Below are 18,606 nucleotides of genomic sequence, written 5' to 3'. Positions count from 1 at the left end.
TTTCCATGATGTGGCAGCATGGCGTCTGGAGGCTCCGGCGGGAGAGAGACGAGCTAAAAGGTTCCTGGACATTGGAGTTGCAGACGTATTTGTGTCGTTCATAGTTTCACTGCTTTCAGTGGCTGAATGTCTAGAGCCATGAGTCACGCTTGTCTGATACATTTTTTTCTTTTTCTTCAAAAAGGAAAATATCTTGGAGTAAATGAGTGAATTTCAGAACAGATGAATTACAGCTGCAGGCATGATTCTTGACACACCTTTAGTCTGTCCACCACTAGTGTTTTGACCAGTGCTATTTACACCAATAGCCACACAATTGCTGGGAAATGTGAAGGTAGCTATAACAGGTGGTGTGATACAAGATCATGAAGCAAAGAGATCAGGAGAAGAGTGGGTCCAAAACAGATGGATTTTGAGACTCTTCTTGAATGCCGAAAGGGATTCAGTAGCTCATATGGACAGAAGGAGCTTAAAGCTGAGAACCTATGGGCTTTGGACCTCTTGTGGGTGGGACCACTAAGTGGCCAGAGGTAGCAGAGTGTACCCCCTTGGCTGGGGAGAAGGGAGTAATCAAGTATTGCTATTTTTCAATTAAACTTGAATGGTTATGCACTAAGGGGGCGCGGTGGGTTGGACCGGGTCCTGCTCTCCAGTGGGTCTGGGGTTCGAGTCCCGCTTGGGGTGCCTTGCGACGGACTGGCGTCCCGTCCTGGGTGTGTCCCCTCCCCCTCCGGCCTTACACCCTGTGTTACCGGGTAGGCTCCGGTTCCCCGTGACCCTGTATAGGACAAGCGGTTCCGAAAGTGTGTGTGTGTGTGTGTGGTTATGCACTAGATATATATGTAGTCTGCTAGCTGAATAAATGTAAATGTAATCTTGTGTTCATGTCTGACATTGTGCGCTGTTTCAGCATTTGTGCAGTTTCAAAAGGTTGAATATTGCAATGCAATATTCAGAGTAGAATACAGAGCAGAAGCAGCATGCAGCACCTCCTCCAGCCTGAACTCATGAATCAATTTGAACCCTCCTTCAGAAAACTTGGAAGGGCAGGAGGACAGATTTGTGGTGATGATGCTTGCAGTCCCATGGTCACCAATGCAGGATGAACACACTTTGGTCGTAGTTCTTTGCCCTGTAGGTAGACAGCAGCACATGTTCTGGAAACACTGATTCTGCTATAATGAATAATATTTTAATCGCTTTTTCCTGATCAATTTGTACAGCAGACTGACTTGATGCATCTGGGTTAAGTAAACTTTTTATAAAGAACTACAACAGTAAAGCCCTGCAGGACTGGAGCCAACAACCTACGTGGGAAGTTCAAGACTACCTGGCGTCTTGAATTGGTTATACTTTTCAGTTGAATTCTGCTCAATAAATGCCTCAGGACTCATTGTATACACATGCCCCTCTCCTTGTAGGGCTACAGCTCTAGCTTGGTACTCATTGCTGCCCTCATTAATTAAGGACTAATAGAAATGGTAATATGTGAAAAGATGTCAAGGTTTTAAAAATGATGTTGTGTAAGACTGCAACAAATCTGCAGTGTGTGATAATTGTATTGCATGCATCTGAGCAGGTAATTCCATAAATGTCTGAAATTTGCTGAGGATTAAAGTAAATCCTAACAGAGGGCACCACAGCAGGGGAAGAGGAATTTCACTGACATGCATGCACACGGCAAAAGCCACTCTATAAAATACACTGAACATGGGTTTTTGCATGGGCTTTGTGTTTAAGAAATACTGTACATGTCTTGGTAGAATGGAAACATGACACAAATTTTGTCGGAACTGATCGTTCTTCATATAGCTTGACATTTCTTAGAGTCTGAATGAAGAGACATGGTAAAACTTAAAGGGTTTTATTACTTTTCTGCAGAATTTTGCCAGGCATTCTTTTACTGATGTATGAGCAAACTACTTCCAGGATGTATGCAAACACCTGGTAAAGATGTACTGCTCTGCTCATGTTAATTTGTGTGGCATCTTTGGCATATCAGCAATTGTTAAAATCCAATAAGTGGCTGTGATGGGTCCAAGAGAAGAGGTGTAGACAAAAAGTAGGGGCCCAGCACTGAGCCTTAAGGAACACCAGTTGAGAGAAACTAAAAATAAAATCAGAACATAAGACTGAATAATAAGACAATTGGTACATAATAGTGAAAATAGTAAAGTAAAATTTATAAAAAGCAAGTACATTATCAGTATGAAGTCGCTAATAAGGAGCATGTTCACCCTTTGCATTCAGAAGAGCTTTAGTCGTTCGAGTGTGATTGTTCTAAAATTCTAAAAAAAGTTCTAAAATGTGTGCAGTGGGATTTTGGATGTTTCTTTTAAATAAAAATCCTTGATTTTTGTGAGACAAGAGGTTGAATTTTGTTCTCAACTATACTTCTTATGAAGCCTCAGTGATTGTTAGAGCTTGTGGTGGAAGGCAGTGCCCATCTTAGTTTCAGAGTCTGGGACTTGTTCACACCAAGTCCATCTTTTTGCCTCAACCGGGTTGAGATTCCTCAGCCATGTAGAGGAATTCTCTGCGCATATAATAGCAGATCCATCACCATGCTGAACAGCAGCAAATGGACAACATACGCTGCCTTGAAAAAGTATTTGCTCCCTTTCTGATTTCCTGTTAAAGCAATATTTTCATCTCAACTCAGTAGAGACCCTGTGCCAGGACCAGTTAATGCTTGGAAACATACCAGAGTTTCTGAATAAAGCCATTCTGCCAGGAAAAGTGAGCGCAAACTCCTGCAAGGTGGTGCACTGGACTGATATTGAATTATGGGAAGTGTTTTGGTTGCAGTCATAGCAGCAAACATTTACGAAGTGTATGGGGGCGGTTAGTACTTAACACATTGCTATTTACTGTTGCACAACTTTATTCATGAAATATGTTAAATTTCATTATCAAATTTACAATAGGGGAAATGAGGAAGGAAGCAAACATTTTCTGAAGGCGCTGTAGGTTGAAGACATTCTTTGTTTATCCAGATAAAAGATGACTCCTCAGACCATGTATCAATGACTGCTCAGGGATCAAGGCTTTAGTCCCATTACTGTATTTTGCATACCGGTCTTGCATAAAAGGTGTTTTTGAATAGCAGCAATAACATAGACATGCGTCATTTAACGACGGGGACATTCTGAGAAATGCGTCGTTGGGAGCTTCGGTCGTTGTGCAAAAATCAGAGTGCAACTCTACAAACCTAGACGGTATAGCCTCAATGCAGTCAAGAGACATGGTAAACACGAGATTTGACACTGCTGTCAGTGTAACACACACACACACACATTTTCAGAACCGCTTGTCCCATATGGGGTCACGGGGAACCGGAGCCTACCCGGTAACACAGGGCGTAAGGCCAGAGGGGGAGGGGACACACCCAGGACGGGACGCCAGTCCGTCACAAGGCACCCCAAGCGGGACTCGAACCCCAGACCCACCGGAGAGCAGGACTGTGGTTCAACCCACTGTGCTACCGCACCCCTTTCAGTGTAACACATTATACTGTTTTACAGTAAACTTTTATAAGAAAGAGTATACAACTACAGTTCAGTAAATGCATAAACTAGTAAGTGTTCATTATCAAGTATTATATACTGTCCATAATTGTATACTTTAATATGACTGGCAGCTCAGTAGGTTTTTTTACAGCAGCAACAGCACGAACATGTGAGTAACACGTTGCGCTGCGATGTCACTAGTCAATAAGAATTTTTTCAGCTCCATTATAATCTTATGGGACCACCGTCGTATATGTGCTCTTTCTTAAAACGAAACATCATTAAGTAGCGCATGACTACCATATTTAAGTTCATAACATAATTTTGAGACTAGGTTAAAGGTCAGAAATAATTTTTCTGCTAGTTTTCAGGGCTGTTTCAAATCAGTCCAATTCATTTACTGCTGTCTGCCAGCTTTAATTTGCAAGCACTATTTTCAAATTTAGTTCTTCGTGGTTTGACATGCCCTGTCATGATTTTCAGAATTTTCCTCTAGCCTCATTAAATAATTTTTCATTTCCCCACCTACATTTCACACACTGTTTGACCTCTTTTGAACCATGTAGGAGTTTCATATCAATCTTAAAACTCGCATGTTAAAGTATTGCTTGTCAGTTCTCTTTTATTGCTAAGTACATAATTATTCTTAACATAGCACATTGTATACCAGACTTATACTGTGTGAGCCTTACAGATTCTTTAAAGACCGAATGCTTAGTCATTTTTCTGTGTTTTCCATGAGTGTTGGTCGTAGTATGAATAAAAGAGCAAAAAGCTTTCTGTGCAAATACACTTACATTTATTAATTTCTCACACACACTGACTAAGCCGCTTATCCCAGGCATGGTTGCGGCAAGCCGGAGCCTGACCTGGTAACACAGGATGCAATGCTGGAGGGGGGAAACCCAGGACAGGACACCAGTCCATTGCAAGGCACCCCAAGCAGGACTTGAACCCTAGACCCACCAGAGAACAGGCACAGGCCAAACCCGCTCCGCCACCACATCCACCATTTATTAATTTCTCTGGCACTTTTCTCCAAAGTGACTTGGCTACTTGGTTAACAGTTTATACAACAAGGCCTTTTTAAAAGTAAATATGTAACCATTTCATGTAATTTATTTTTTGTTTTAGCTTTGTTTGTTTTATTAAATTTTTTATTATCGAGAGAAATTATTTATATAAATACATGGATTACGAGAATACTCATCCTCATTATTCCAGTTCGCCAGTGTGTCTTCTTCAGTGGAGTAAAGGTTGCGTTAGCCAGACTGGTTCTTGGTTTTGAATTGTTTCCAGCTGTGTTTTAGGAAAGACCCATGGCTCAGCACCCCTTGATTTTTTGTACCATGTACACTTTTATGCAGATTTATGCACATATTGCCTAATTGATCAACCTGTTTTCTTTCCCCAGAATCAAGGAATGGGTGGAACGCATGCAGCAGGATCTTGTCAAGTTGGCTGAGACGGCAAGTGGGGTTAACAACCTTGCGAAGGTAGGTTCATTCTTAAACCTTTTCTGTTTTCTTTATCCATAAATTAACCTACAAAAGTTTTTTTTTTCTCTCTTTCCCCCCACCCTGCGAGTTCTGCACGTAGATGAGAATGAATATATTGCTTAGTTTCCTCTTGGGGTAAATTTACACCAGTTTTTAATTTGACTCTTGCTGCCTGGGACTACCATGATAGGATCTACTTGTGTTCACTTGAAGGAGTACAAAAACATTATCAAGTTAAATTTTAAAATAATCCAATGATGCCTCCATGAAAGCCCTTAGTCACCAAACACCTGGTTTTGTAACCTTGTATTTTTGCATAGCTTTTATCTCAGCTGTGGGTGGTAAATAATATTACTCAACACAGTCATTCAAGCATCCAGACCTTTTGTGTACAGAAAAGTTAATATCAAGTCATGCTGTGTATTGCCATCACAAGGTGTGTATGGGTGATATGAGGCTTATAATAATAAACAAACAAAAAAAGATGTTAAATCTGAATTTTATCTCCAAGGATCCTGCAGGATCAGGAATGACTCTTCGCTTTTGCTCATTATTGTGTTGTTGCTGTATATTTTAGCCTTAAATGTCTCTGACCTGCTGTGTGCTGTATTACTGCATACCACTAATGTTTGAAACCGTTTGACAATGTGTAAGGAAACATGCAAATAAGGCATTCTTAATCAGAAAACCCTGCTGTGGCTGTTATGTAACAAGAATGGATGCCAAATGTACTATGTGCACGTGGTATGAATTGTCTCGTAGGAGCGTGGGACAAATAACCACGTGGTGAGAACTGCTCGAGAGCAGCGATGGTGAAGTTTATCTCCTATTAACTACGACTCTTTGTTTCTTGTCCAGATTTTTTCCGAGCACAGGAAGCAGTACATTGTGGAACCAAATAACGCACGGCAACTCGTAGCCAGTGCTGCCAGGAACATTGAGATGCTGCTGCACAAGAGATCAATGGCCCTGAAGGTAAATTCAGGTTTCATGTTTTAAGTTATTCTTCCCATCTGTTCTCTCCTTTGGCTTGTACATCACCACATATAATATGGGAGGTTTCTACAGTGTCCGGGTGTCAAGAAGTTAGGCCATCTCTCTTTCTCGGAACGGGAGACATTCCACTTGTACTTATATTCAAAATCTAGAAGGCTTTATTGACTGTGCTTCTTTCAGAATGCTGCTGTCTTTTTAGTTTGTTCCTCTGTTTTCTAGGGGTAGCTCTTGACTAAATGTGTGTAAAGGATAAATTTCTGCTGCAGCTAAACTCTCAGTTCACACCCATCTCTTGTTGGCTTGATAAATAGTCTGTATGTATGCAATAACACTTATTTTATATATTATCAAGCACTGATTTATAAAGCAAACTACTTTGTAATAGATTAATAGCTGGCGGCTCCTTGGATTTGATCATTGTCAAACTATTGGCTAACCAGGATTTATGTGGCTTGAATGAACTTATACTGTGGATGCTCCATGATTTTGTAAAGTCTGAAACTTTTCTAATTTGTGCTACACTCTGCAAAGTAGATTTGAATTGTTTTAAATAAGGCAAATGGACATATTCCCGTTTCACTGGAAGACGGTTACAGCTATCAACCAGAATATTATTTTAGGAAAATGTATTAATTTATATAGTCGGCAATATTAGACTTCTGAAGTCAGGGAGAATTGAAAGAGCACTAGTTGAAAGGCTTGACTGTTCTTTGGAGGAATGAGAGGAAGAATAAAGTTAAAGGAATGACTGACACGGTGTGTAAGAACAAGGATCTCAGCGATAATGGTTGAATATGTATTCAGTGCAAAATATCTACTATTTTGTGGGCTTGTCAAGGTGTGGGTAAAGAACATACATCTTTTCCTCATTATCTTTTGGACTGTTTGTATGGTGGCCAAACCTAACTGCTCCATCTTGGCTTCATTTGAGACCAGATGGGCACTTTCTCTGTCTCCGTGTGTTTTCGACTGTGGTCTTTTAAAATGTATATTGCAGGGTAGAACATTAAAGCCTTCTGGTTGTATTATTGTTTTGCACCAGAGTTAACAGTACCGCTAAGTACAACTCTTTGGATACTGATGGTAACTTATTTTTTGTGCAAATTGGGCGAAAATAGAGAGGGTCACGTTGGGGCGCCAACGGCGTGACAGATGTAGCTTGGGTAATTTCTGAAACTGTTGTGATCGCTTCTAGGCATGCACTCCATCTACATCTGTGCTTGATGCCAGCCCAAAAAAAGAACCCCCCCCCCCACAGAATAATTGGCAGTAAGCCTGTACTAACTGGTCGTCAGACAAAATGGTGGGGTCAGTCTGCTCCCTTCCATTCAAGAGCCTTTGGAATTTTTTTTCTTTTCTTCAAACTAATCAAATGCTCCTGCTGTATAATCTTGGAAATATGCCACGATCCATGTTCCAGTCATCTGTGGCAATCTTCATAATGACATTAAGGCTGTACCAAGAGATCAAGCTCTTTGGAACAATGAGCAGTACACAGAGGCTTTCTCTTCTGTAATTGTATTAAGTTTTTCAAAAGACTTTTAAAAGTGACATTGGTTCTAATTTACTGGTACAGTGAGAGGAACCTTGTGGAATGGGTTTTGGGAAGAAGACCAGATGTTCTTCAGCTTCTGACTCATGGATCAGCTGTCAGACTACAGATATCATAACACAAACTATGTACTGTATATCCTTTCCCAAGTGACACAATTCACTAAAAGTAACAGTTTCTGTGCATGTTAGTATTTATTCATTTGTGTCCTTGACTTACAGTGTTGTCTTCTGGTGACCATGTAAGTCTTAGACCTCTATTCTCTTATATAAACCACAAGGATAAACTGTATAAACATGTACAAATACTGTGTTGTACAACAGGACTTCGTGATATTTTTCGTTAATTTCATGCATTTATTTTAAAATAATATAAATACAGAAAACAAACATGTAATACGATGTCGTAGTTTCATGTCACACTATTTTCACTTTCATTTTTAAATCAGATTTTCCATTGCCTTTTCAGTGCCGCACTGCCAGAACACCCACATGTTGTTTGCTAGCCACTGTCAAACAAAATGTTACGTAAATGAAACTAGATCAATGAAACTATATAACAAAATATACATAAACGTATGAAAACATACATACATGACTGAAGCTAAAAGAAACTACATAACAAAACGTTATATAAATGTCACTGATAGATACATTGAGTCAATAATACATATGGTGCATTGATGTTATCGCGCAACAGATGTTAGACATCGTGACCAAATGTGAGGACTGGAAAAATAAGCCCAGGTCATAAGTTATGTATGTTGTGAGTAGAGGAATCACCTTTATTATCTTTTTAATTTGCCTATTCATTCACTGTGTAGCTTTAAACTGGTGTCATTTTCCCAGAATACGGAAAGAACTCCTAACGTCACCAAGTTATCCTGTTTAGGAGTAATGAATTTTTTTTTTTTTAAGGTTGTAAAAACCTGACTTTACTTTGAAGTGTCTTAGAATAGGAGATCTGAAAAATTCAGCCATTGAGATGTCACTTGATAAAATGAGGCCCAAATTATAATTGTCTCTATAATATGCAGAGTAAAGGCCTTCATTCCAAAAAGATTAATCTTCTCCATAATCCAGATCCTCTGATATTGCAGATAAAACAGCCAATGAGTCACTTGGTTCTTTCTGCTGACTACTAAATACCAGTCCAGTTTTGTAACCTTAACTGTTGCTGGAGAATTTACTTCTTGCTCATGCACTGGACTTTTTTTTTTTTAATGAATTTTCTAATTCGCATAGATCTGATTCATTCACACAACGATGCCTTTGAGGAGGAGCACCATGAATAATAAAGCACGACCCACATTTATGAAAGTTAAAAGAAAACACTGGAAAGCACCAACTGCAGATTCAGAGGAGAAACACCATAATCACTTGGCTCATTTAATTAGATATAGCATAAATTTTCAATTTCACGTCCACATTTTTCTGGTTGCCTTTTACCCCTGCCCCCAATCCCTGTAAAATAAGCCACTTATATATTGATGCTATACAGATCAGGCATCCTTCAGCTCGCTCAAATCTTATATGGGAACACCATCACCAGTCCTGGCCTCTTCTCTCCCCATGCAAAACATCAATTATTCAGTCCTCTTTTCTAAAATGTGGCTGATATCCTCGTATCTACTGCTCGTGCTTGAAGGACACCCTCTACCCCCCCCCCCCCCCCCGCGTCCACAACAAGCAATGCTCCAGTGGTTAACATCTGGAGAAGGTGGAGAATGCGGGCAGCGTACCACGCTCCGGAGCCCCACCTCTCACAATCAGGAGGAGCTCATGGTGTTCATTAACCATCAAAGGTGACGCAGGAGTCGAGTACCAGACCTTGCACCTGCGGCCTTTCATGTCGAACCCTGTTCATTAAAAATGCAGGTGTGGCAGGAGCACCAGGTGCAGGTGTTGGTAGATCATAAAGATTATAGCTTGAATTGTATGATCTGATGGTTACATTCATATAAGCTGATACTTCAAAGAAGGTGTCCCTCAAACAGTTAGTAGTGAAATCTTGACATTTTTAAAAAGCATCTAACTCAACCTGTTCTTCAGTGGATTTATTTTTAAACTTCATGTAGCTGTCTAGTTATATTGATTTAATTTCTAGCTGTGTCACAAAACCATATGCTGAGCTTTGTGGGGATGTTGTCACATATGGAGAAAATAAAGTAAAAGTATACCACTCGAGAAAAATATTTTTGCCTTGCATTTGAAAACTGTTCCGATACTATAGCGTTTGGATGAAAGTTCAACACAGACGTGCATTGCTGTTATGTCCGAGCACGGACGAAAAGTATGTTGACGCCACGTTCAGAGTGTATTTATACATGCACAGGGCAAACTGTAAGGTACCGGGTAGAGGTGAAAGAATGAACGCAGGACAAGGAGACACACAGTGTATTCTCATAAAGGTGAAAAGTAAAACAAGCATCTGCGAGTAGGACTTGAACATGGAGGTGTGATGAAATATCGAACTGGAACGCTGGACCTGGACAGGAGCACAAAAGGCAGGAGTAGACAGGACAGACACTCGGGACTGGAACATAAACACCTATGGAACGAAACTTGGGAGGCGGGTAACTAACGATTGCCAAGAGAGCACAATGAAATGCTGAGTAAGAATCCGCAATCTATCCTCGGCCGCTTGCTTCTTTCATAACTCACTAACCACCAGATTATGAACAGGTGAATGGGTCTGGGCTTGTGGCACTGAGTGGCGCTTCCTCTGGCCCATAGGGGTATTGTCCCTGTGGGTCGTGACAGATGCAGCTATATTAGCTTTTGAATTAACTAGTTCACTTTTGATCAAATGTATTTTTCCTGTGCTCACAAAATCAGTTTAATTCCTTAAGGAATAAAGTTTTGGAAATTTTGTTAATGTCCAGATCCATAAATTGTAGAAAGTTTTTGTATGTATAATGCCAAATAGACCGTATTTATAAAGCTTAGCAGATTGAGTTTGTTTTGAATGTCCAGGGTTTATGGAAATTAGTCATTCTTAATAAAATACGAATGCAGTGCTGCTTGGAAATATGTGAATCCCTTGTGTCCCTTACTTTTACCATGAAATGGTTATTTAATGAGAATCAGTGTTTCTTCTGTGACATAATAGGTGTGTAATGACCGATTCCATATGTTGCTTTAGAGAGAATCGTGTGTAGTAGAAACACACAAGTTGTGCAGGTGTAAAAATAAGTGAAGCACAAATTGTACTGGTTACACCAAGTAGGTAAGTAGAATCATGGGTGTAAATCATGTTCATTTATTAGTTTTATACATTTATTTTAAGATTTAAGTTTTATAAGTTTAGTTGAATATTTTATACAAGAATGATTGCTATACTGTTAGGGTTCACATACTTTAAAGTAGCACTGTTTTCACTTGCAGGTCTTCTATGTTTATGAGCATGTCACTTCTAGCCAGGATTATCTGGCTAAAGGCTAAGGAGCCCAGTCTTTAGTGACCACAATCTAGGTGGACTACACTGCTAATTTAAAGCACTTTGAAAGAAACCCTCATATTTATCTTTACCCAGTAACTGTCTGCTGGCTTTATTTTCATGAAAATAAGAAACAGGGCTTTGGGGCAGGAATCCATTGTGGTGAAGTGGTGTACATGTTGTTGTTGTTGTTCTCATTGTTCCTAGCCTGGAGTCATGGGCTCATGAATTTTTCAAGAGGGTACTACAACATGCATCTCACCCCCTGGTTTAAAGAATATCAAGTTTTTTTTAAAAAAATATTATTATTATTATTTTAAATATTGTTATTAAAGCAGTACAGCCTGTACTTTCAATCCAAGTCCCATGACTTTGCTTTAATGAGGCAATAAAATAGACATATGTTTGATATATGGAATATTAAAAAAAATCTATGTGATTATGAATTTAAGGCTTGCAACAAAGCAGATGTCCCTGTTTGAGCCTCAAAGTGTGTAAACTGGCTTTCGGTGTTGGAAAAGGGCAGGTGGCTCCGAGCTCCCTGAGGACATCAGTATACACTCATCTGACCCTGGGGTGTGGCTGGATGTAGTTTTTGTGTCACACAGTCTGTTTCATAGTTCCTCCTATTGCGTGGCATCTTAATCGACCGTGTGCGGCACCCACTCTCTATATTTCTTACGGCCTCGGTGAATAAGCCCTATTTTCGGTCTCGCTAACAACTGAGGCTAGTATTTTCTGGTTGTATTTATGTCTATATTGACGGTAAATCGGATCTTTCACATTAGGTTTACTGGGAAATTAGTGGGCGCAGGGAGTGAGCACTGTCACTGTTGATACTACGCATCTTCAGCCGTTATTTAGCAGAATTGTTAATCCTTTGGTCTGACATTTGTGGAACCCCAATGAGAACAGAAAAAATCAAACTGGAGTGGGTGGAGAATGCTGTCATCAGATGTATACATGGATGAGTATAAGAAGCAATGAAAGGTTTCTGCTGATCCTTTGGTCTTCAAGGTACCAAGGTGAGTAGAGATCACTGGAGGAGTTGGGTAACAACTCGAACGACCAAGACATGACAGTCCAACATCTGAAATGTAGTTGGAAAAAGTTCCGGTGTGTATCCTGTGGACATTACTGTTTTATGCTCAATTCACCATACTGGAGCCAGAACTGAGAACCATTAAATTTATGATGTTGGACATTTTGTGCAAGGGACCACCAAGCATCCAGAGGTGGAGAAGTGTAGTAGTACATGTGTACAGTTTGCATAGTACAGTGAGCTGAGAATGAGGGAGACTGTTTTATGGTGACTGTAAGAAGCGCTCACATCACCCCTGTCCCTGGTGAAATAGCAGTGTCTTGTGTATCCTGTTTTGTCCTAGCATGAAAAGCCAGGTGTCCCAAGGCACCCCTGGAGTAGAAAAACACTGTGCAATTTTCTTTGGAAGCTTCCCAGAAAGCCTGCCCACACTTGGTTTTCAGACCATACTTACTGTGAGCTTTCTTTCCCAAACAAAACCCTCTACATGTTTGAGTAAATGATTAATGCCTTGTGTCATCAACGCAGGTGATATGATCTTTGAGTTCACCTGTTGGAGATTAAGTTCATACATCTTTCATAGTAGGGCTATTAAATGCAGAATGTTAATTAGCAAACATTAGCGGTGTCTTGCGGAACAGAGGACGTGGGGACAGCTGGACCCAAGTGCAAGATCGTTTGTCAGGAACCGAGGGGTCAGGCCAGTTCTCGTTATCGGGGACGGGTGAAGAATCGGTCGACTGGTGGTCAGAGTGGAACCGAGGATCCATGGACATAGTCAGGAGATGAGGCGACTGGTCAGAAGCCGGGGAACGTAAAACTGGGACTAGGAATAAAGGCCATCGGGACATGAGCGCAAAGGGGGTGGTTGTCTCAGTGAGACTCCATAAGTGCAAAGGGGCTGAGGAGGATCTTTCAAAGCTGAGTTGCCCTAACTGTCATCAGGTGCCGATTGGTGCGGGTGTGGGCGTGGACGTGGACGTGATAAGCGATAGTTTTTTCTTTTTTTTTTTTTTTGCCAGCACACACAGTACATATAGGTACCTATAGAACTGAGTGGGATAGGAAATGCAAAGGTAATTGTGACGGATGATATTATGCACATTTGTGGAGCTGTATGTCACTGTGACCCAGTGTTGTATATGTAAAATATGTCAAACATCAGAATCTGAAAAGAAATAGCAGGATATCAGGAGAAAATGTGTCTCAAAGATGTGTTCTGAGACCTTTTTTAAACCAGACAAGGATTCAGCATGACCACATTTCTTGTATTGCTGTAGGATCCAGTATTGGTGTACAGATATTGTTTGTCAGCGTCACACTGTGTCCTAAAGGTGGAAATGTTTGCTGGCACTTCCTGTTTTTTGACTTCAACCAAATTTTTACTGTGTTCTCGTTTAGCCATCTCTTAATATTCCGTTATGTGACATTTCGCTCACTCACCCATTTTGCTTAACTTCTTATTCAAGTCCAGGTCACAGTGATCCAGAGCCTGTCCTGGAAGCAGAGGTGCAAGGCTAACCAGTCCATCACTGTGACATTTAAGTGTGTTTTAAGTATTAGAAATGGATTTATGGTCTCTTGAAGGGGTGTGCCAGTAGTGGAAAGACTGATTTGGTGTGCAGTGTGTTTTGGCACCGGTCGACTGCACTGGGATCTAAATGAAGTCTCACTTTCAAGGCTGTGAAAGCAAGCTGGTTGCCAGGGTTCTAATCCAAAACACTGGCATGACATCATGTGGGCTTTCTTGCCTCCTTTTTATCCCCTCCCACCCCTGAGCAAGACTTATAGCATAATTAGAACCTGAATTATTGATGTACGGCCATTAATTTGGTCAGAGGATGGACAAGTCAGACAGAAGCAGAGTTTGACATGGACCCACCCACACGCCCCATGTGTAATAAACCACGCCCACTCTTACTTTTACCAGGGAAACCCTGAGAGGACAGGACAAACACAGAGAGAAAGTGGCACCACAAAAAAAGTGTGACAGAACTAAAATGAGAAACAACTGGGAGTTCATATTCACACACTGAAAGCCAGTGTTTTAAGGGAGGATTCTGTGTGCTTGGGATGTTGTCCGGATTTGTTTGGAGGGGGAAACTGTGCTGCTTGCATATGCAAAAGTACACTTATAGCCTATATTGCAAGTACACTGGGTTGTGTGAATTCCATGTATTAAAAGATCATTTCTGATTAAAATTCCCATGAGTGTGCAGTTATATAAGAAGTTGGGTTGCCAGAGGTGTAATCCCTTTCCATGTAAGAAGCATTTTAAAAAAATCTGAACATCATATTTATCTGCTCTCTTTCTACATCCCTAGATCTCTTATTGACTTTGCCATACAGGAAACACACATGTTAAGAAGGCTATTAAAACAAAACAAAAAAAAATTAGTTTCAGGGATGCTACAAGCACTGATCAGGTCCAGTTGTGTAGTTCCTTGCCATTGTTGAAAAGTTCACTTGTGATTTGTTAAAAACTATAAGCCTTCCAAGACCAGCAGATCTAGTCACTGACTACATTTGAACCTTGTAGAGATGAACATCGGGCAAATGGTAATTTCCTCTAATGCAGATGAAGATAAGTTCAAGAATTTGAGTTCTTACAACCAGATGAAATTTTGTATTTTCACATACAATATAACCTGACAGCTTCTTGGAATGCTCTTTTGAACAATAATACATATATGAAATCTATTATGACATGAGCAGCACACTGGTGCTTCACATTGCCTGAGCTGAATGTTGAGCATTGAATTCAGCTCAAGGTGTGTTGAGTTTGCTTAATCTCCCCATTTTTGCAATTCAAAGACACACATGCAAGGAGACTGGTAAAGCATTTCTGTACCCTCCCTTGACATAAAAGCTATGAATGGTCACCATGCGTCAAATTTGTCTTGAAGGCGCTTGCTGTAGCCTATTCCACCCACAGATAGTTAAGGGGAATTTAATATAAACCTGTTTTTTAGATATGTATTAAATGACCAAGCTATTTTTCTTAATAAATGAAAGAAAAGAGGTTGAAGTTATGGACAGTTTCTTCCTAGTACAGAATGGGGTAAATGTAGGTGAATACACCCCTTGTTCACTTAACTGGACTGTTTGTCTTTTGCTGTGTCAACACTCTTGGTTTGTCTTTGTACCTCCTATGAGTGTGTATGATGACATCACTTGATTCTTCTTTCACTTGAGTGTTGACCATAGACCTACATAGCTATTATAGAGGAGTGATGTTGAAACACTCCACCCTGTGTTTAACACCTGGGTTGTGTTCTGTCAAATGAGACCAATTTGCAATTTATCACAACTACAGTTTCTTGCATTTGATTGCTATAAGGATTCATGATCTACACCATCTAACCCTAACACCAGGCATCTGAAGACATACAATGATCATCAGTTTCACTGAATTTTACATGTTTTCAGACGTACTGTGGTGTGTGACTGGACATAGAAAATGAGGGTGAGACTTTAATAAAAGCAAAGAGTGTCAAGTGCCAGATTCTGGACACACACACATACATTCCTACTCAATGGTACCATTTCAGGCAAACAATTTCTATGGATTATACATTCCAAAGGTGTAAAACTTCATAATGGCTAGGAATTAAGTTAATTGAGAGGTTTAACATTGGGTGATAATCTGTGTTTTATGTTTGCTTTAAGAAAACAATGGGCTACTTGGTTTGGGACAGGAACACCAAACATACAGTAGAACACTTTCAAATGCAAACTAACGTAACATAATAGGAGCAGTAAAATTATCCTAGTTTACTGATACTAATGAGCTACATCCTTTACTATCAGACCTTTGTCTCCTAGTTAATTGCAGCGGAATAGAAGCACTATGCCCAACAGCTCATTTATTTATTACATTACATTACATTTCAAGGCAGTTAAGATACCATCAGTCTACCTCGGTTAAAATTTTGATAGAAACTGCGGTCATAAATCACCATGGTTCTTCCACTATATACTGCTAAATGCACCAAACTGGGTGATTTTTCCCATCACTGCAGCACGTGTTGCATGAGTTCTCAGCCGTTTCTGTCGCTTCCTGTCATATTTTTGAAAGAAGCACTTGTCATTGTGTTTAGCTGGGGTGGAAGTCCATGATTTTTCTCAGTGTGTTGTTCTCTGGGAAATAACTAGATTTGTCTCATGGTATTTTTCTGATAGATGGACTTATGCAAATGTGGACATGTTAATAGTGGAAAAGGAGAATGATGATGATCAGTGTGGGAGAGAGAGGGAGAACGGTTAGACCTTTTCCTTCAATGTAGCAGAGGTAAGGGTTAACAGATTAGAACATTACTTATATTTGTTATTATTAGAATCTTAGAAATAGTAAAGAATTTAAATATTTATTGCTTTTTATTATTGGCCAGTAATTTACCCATTTATTCAGATGAACACTTTTCAAGTTGTTCAGTTAATACAACAGGACTAAAAGTACCTTAGTTTTTGTTTCTTTTATGTATGTTTCTCACCTTAAGTTGATCTGCATCTTCAGCATCAGCTTAGTCATCAGTGTTGCAATGCTGAGCTAACACAGCACTTGTTATGAAACTATTTATCAAATATATTCTGAGATAATATTATCTGGTTTACTATAATCAGGTAGCTTTTTTTAAATATTTTACTCTCTGTCTTACATACTGTAAAACAGTCACATGAATTTTACACTAGATTTTAGACATGGTTGAAAAACTAGTTACTACAGCAAGGCTGGCTGTTGTAACTCTGTTTTAGGTGTTAATGTTGTGTACATGTCTGTCACCACATCCAGTGCACCAGTTCATTAATAAATGTTGCTTTGTGTTTGTGTTGCCCTTAATATCAAAGTTTAATGGCATAAAAAATATGTATTTTATACTGATTACCTGGTTTGGAAATATAAATTATTGAAATCAAAATACTAAGGCAAAGTCACTTTAATTTTCATTTTAATCTCTCTCTTACATATTGCAAAATAAAAAAAAAAATAAATAATTTTTAGAATACATTTTTGATCTGAGGGACAGTGAAGAGAGCTTTGGTAATCTTCATTGGACCAACCCATTGAGGAAATTTATAATTTTCAATATCTACTTCTGTGGTCGTACCCGTTATTGTTTCACATATGTAATGGGTGAAAAATTAATCTTGCAAGTAAATAAGTGTAGTGCCTCTCACCATCTCTTAATGTGCACCAGAATCCACACACCGTCCTCAGGCACGCACAGACTGCCATGTCTCACCGAGAAAGGAAACCGGAACAGGAAAACATAAATATACCAGCCCAAATGAATGACGGCATGACAACACACTCCCTCGTACATCTGGAATTATAACCACCAAATGAAGACATCCCTGTTCTTTGGATTCATCACAATCTTCTGTGTTTCATTAGTGCTAATAAGTGGATTTTCTCTCGCATCTTAGCTTTCAGATGCTGTTTATGCATGTAGGTGTTTTCTGATTTCATTTATTTATACATTCATTTATTCTGTACCTAGAAGTCATGTTTGACAAGTGCAACAAGTAACAATGGTATCCTCTGAAAGAACTTGCTACCGTAAAAAAGCCCACCAGCTTTGAGTTTAGCAGTCTACCCTGAGAGATCAATTGACCACAAGAGAATCAAACAGATTGATCGGCAAATTAGCAAGGAAGAATGAGGTAAGATCCATACAGAAGAAAAGAGAGAGGCCATCAATTAAGGCCCACGCTGCACTAATTTTCCTCCAGCAGGAGGGACAGGATGGCTGTATCACCCAAATCTCACAGTCCCAGGCATCTCCTTCTCAAAAATGGATGATGTCATTAAATTTTCATTAGTTGCCTTTGTCGAACGGGCTGAAAAAATGGTTTATAAAAGTGTAATTATGAAGCAGCTGGTTTCAGCAAATTAAAACTGTGTGCGACAATACTAGTCCTGACCCTCGTGTTTATCTTCCTCAATCGTAGAACGTGAGACTCGTTACTCAACCTTTGAAGCCCAACAACTGCCTTTTATAACTGAAGTGAAATGAATCAAATGAAAAGCTGTTTGCTAGAGTTGCTCCTGATGTACAGTTGATAGATCAATAAAGGAGAATGAATTTATTTTAGAAACTCACAGAAGGGGAGGGGTAGAATCAACAGTTGGGTGTTTCTTTCGGCTTTGTGCATTGAGCAGGACCTGATTTTGGCCCTGCCTATTTTCCCTCCAAAATGTAGAAAAAGAGAAGTAAATGCCACGTGAATTACGTTGACTGACATGATGCGCTTTTAAAGTATTCTCAACTGCGTAATTGGAGTTGCTGAAAAAAGCATCTTTAATATAACACTTTCTTGCATTAAATCTATATCTCAGTTTTTCTTTGAAGTCTTGCAAGTATTAGGGAGGAGCTCATAAATGTGATACTAATAATGGGCTGTTGTGTTGGCAGCATTCAAAGCTCTGAATGCCCTTGTCCCCCCTCCCTCTACCAGGCTCCGATAACACCTTGGATGATTTTGCCAGTGCCGGCATCAACGCATTTTGCCTGTACTGCCTAACAAAGAGTCTAAAGGGCTCTTCCAACATGATCACCTGTACTTGTT

General features: G+C 39.8%; 1 protein-coding gene across 5 annotated transcripts in view; it reads left to right on the top strand.

Moving 5' to 3' along the window:
* The window catches only part of LOC108921141 (voltage-dependent calcium channel subunit alpha-2/delta-1-like), a 121,995-nt gene that overhangs the window by 16,743 nt on the left and 86,646 nt on the right, over positions 1-18,606 (top strand). For all 5 annotated transcript variants that reach the window (XR_003797671.1, XM_029251779.1, XM_029251778.1 and 2 more), the window contains exons 2-3: positions 4,924-5,005; positions 5,867-5,983. Coding sequence is in view for 4 of the 5 variants with exons in the window: in XM_029251779.1 (XP_029107612.1) it covers positions 4,924-5,005; positions 5,867-5,983 (199 nt within the window). In the remaining variant the exon portion in view is untranslated. The remainder of the gene's footprint in view (positions 1-4,923; positions 5,006-5,866; positions 5,984-18,606) is intronic.

This window comes from Scleropages formosus, chromosome 5 (genome assembly GCF_900964775.1).
Source record: "Scleropages formosus chromosome 5, fSclFor1.1, whole genome shotgun sequence".
NCBI lineage: Eukaryota > Metazoa > Chordata > Actinopteri > Osteoglossiformes > Osteoglossidae > Scleropages > Scleropages formosus.
The sequence above is the reverse complement of the archived record's forward strand: the minus strand, read 5'-3'. Positions and strand labels throughout refer to the sequence as shown.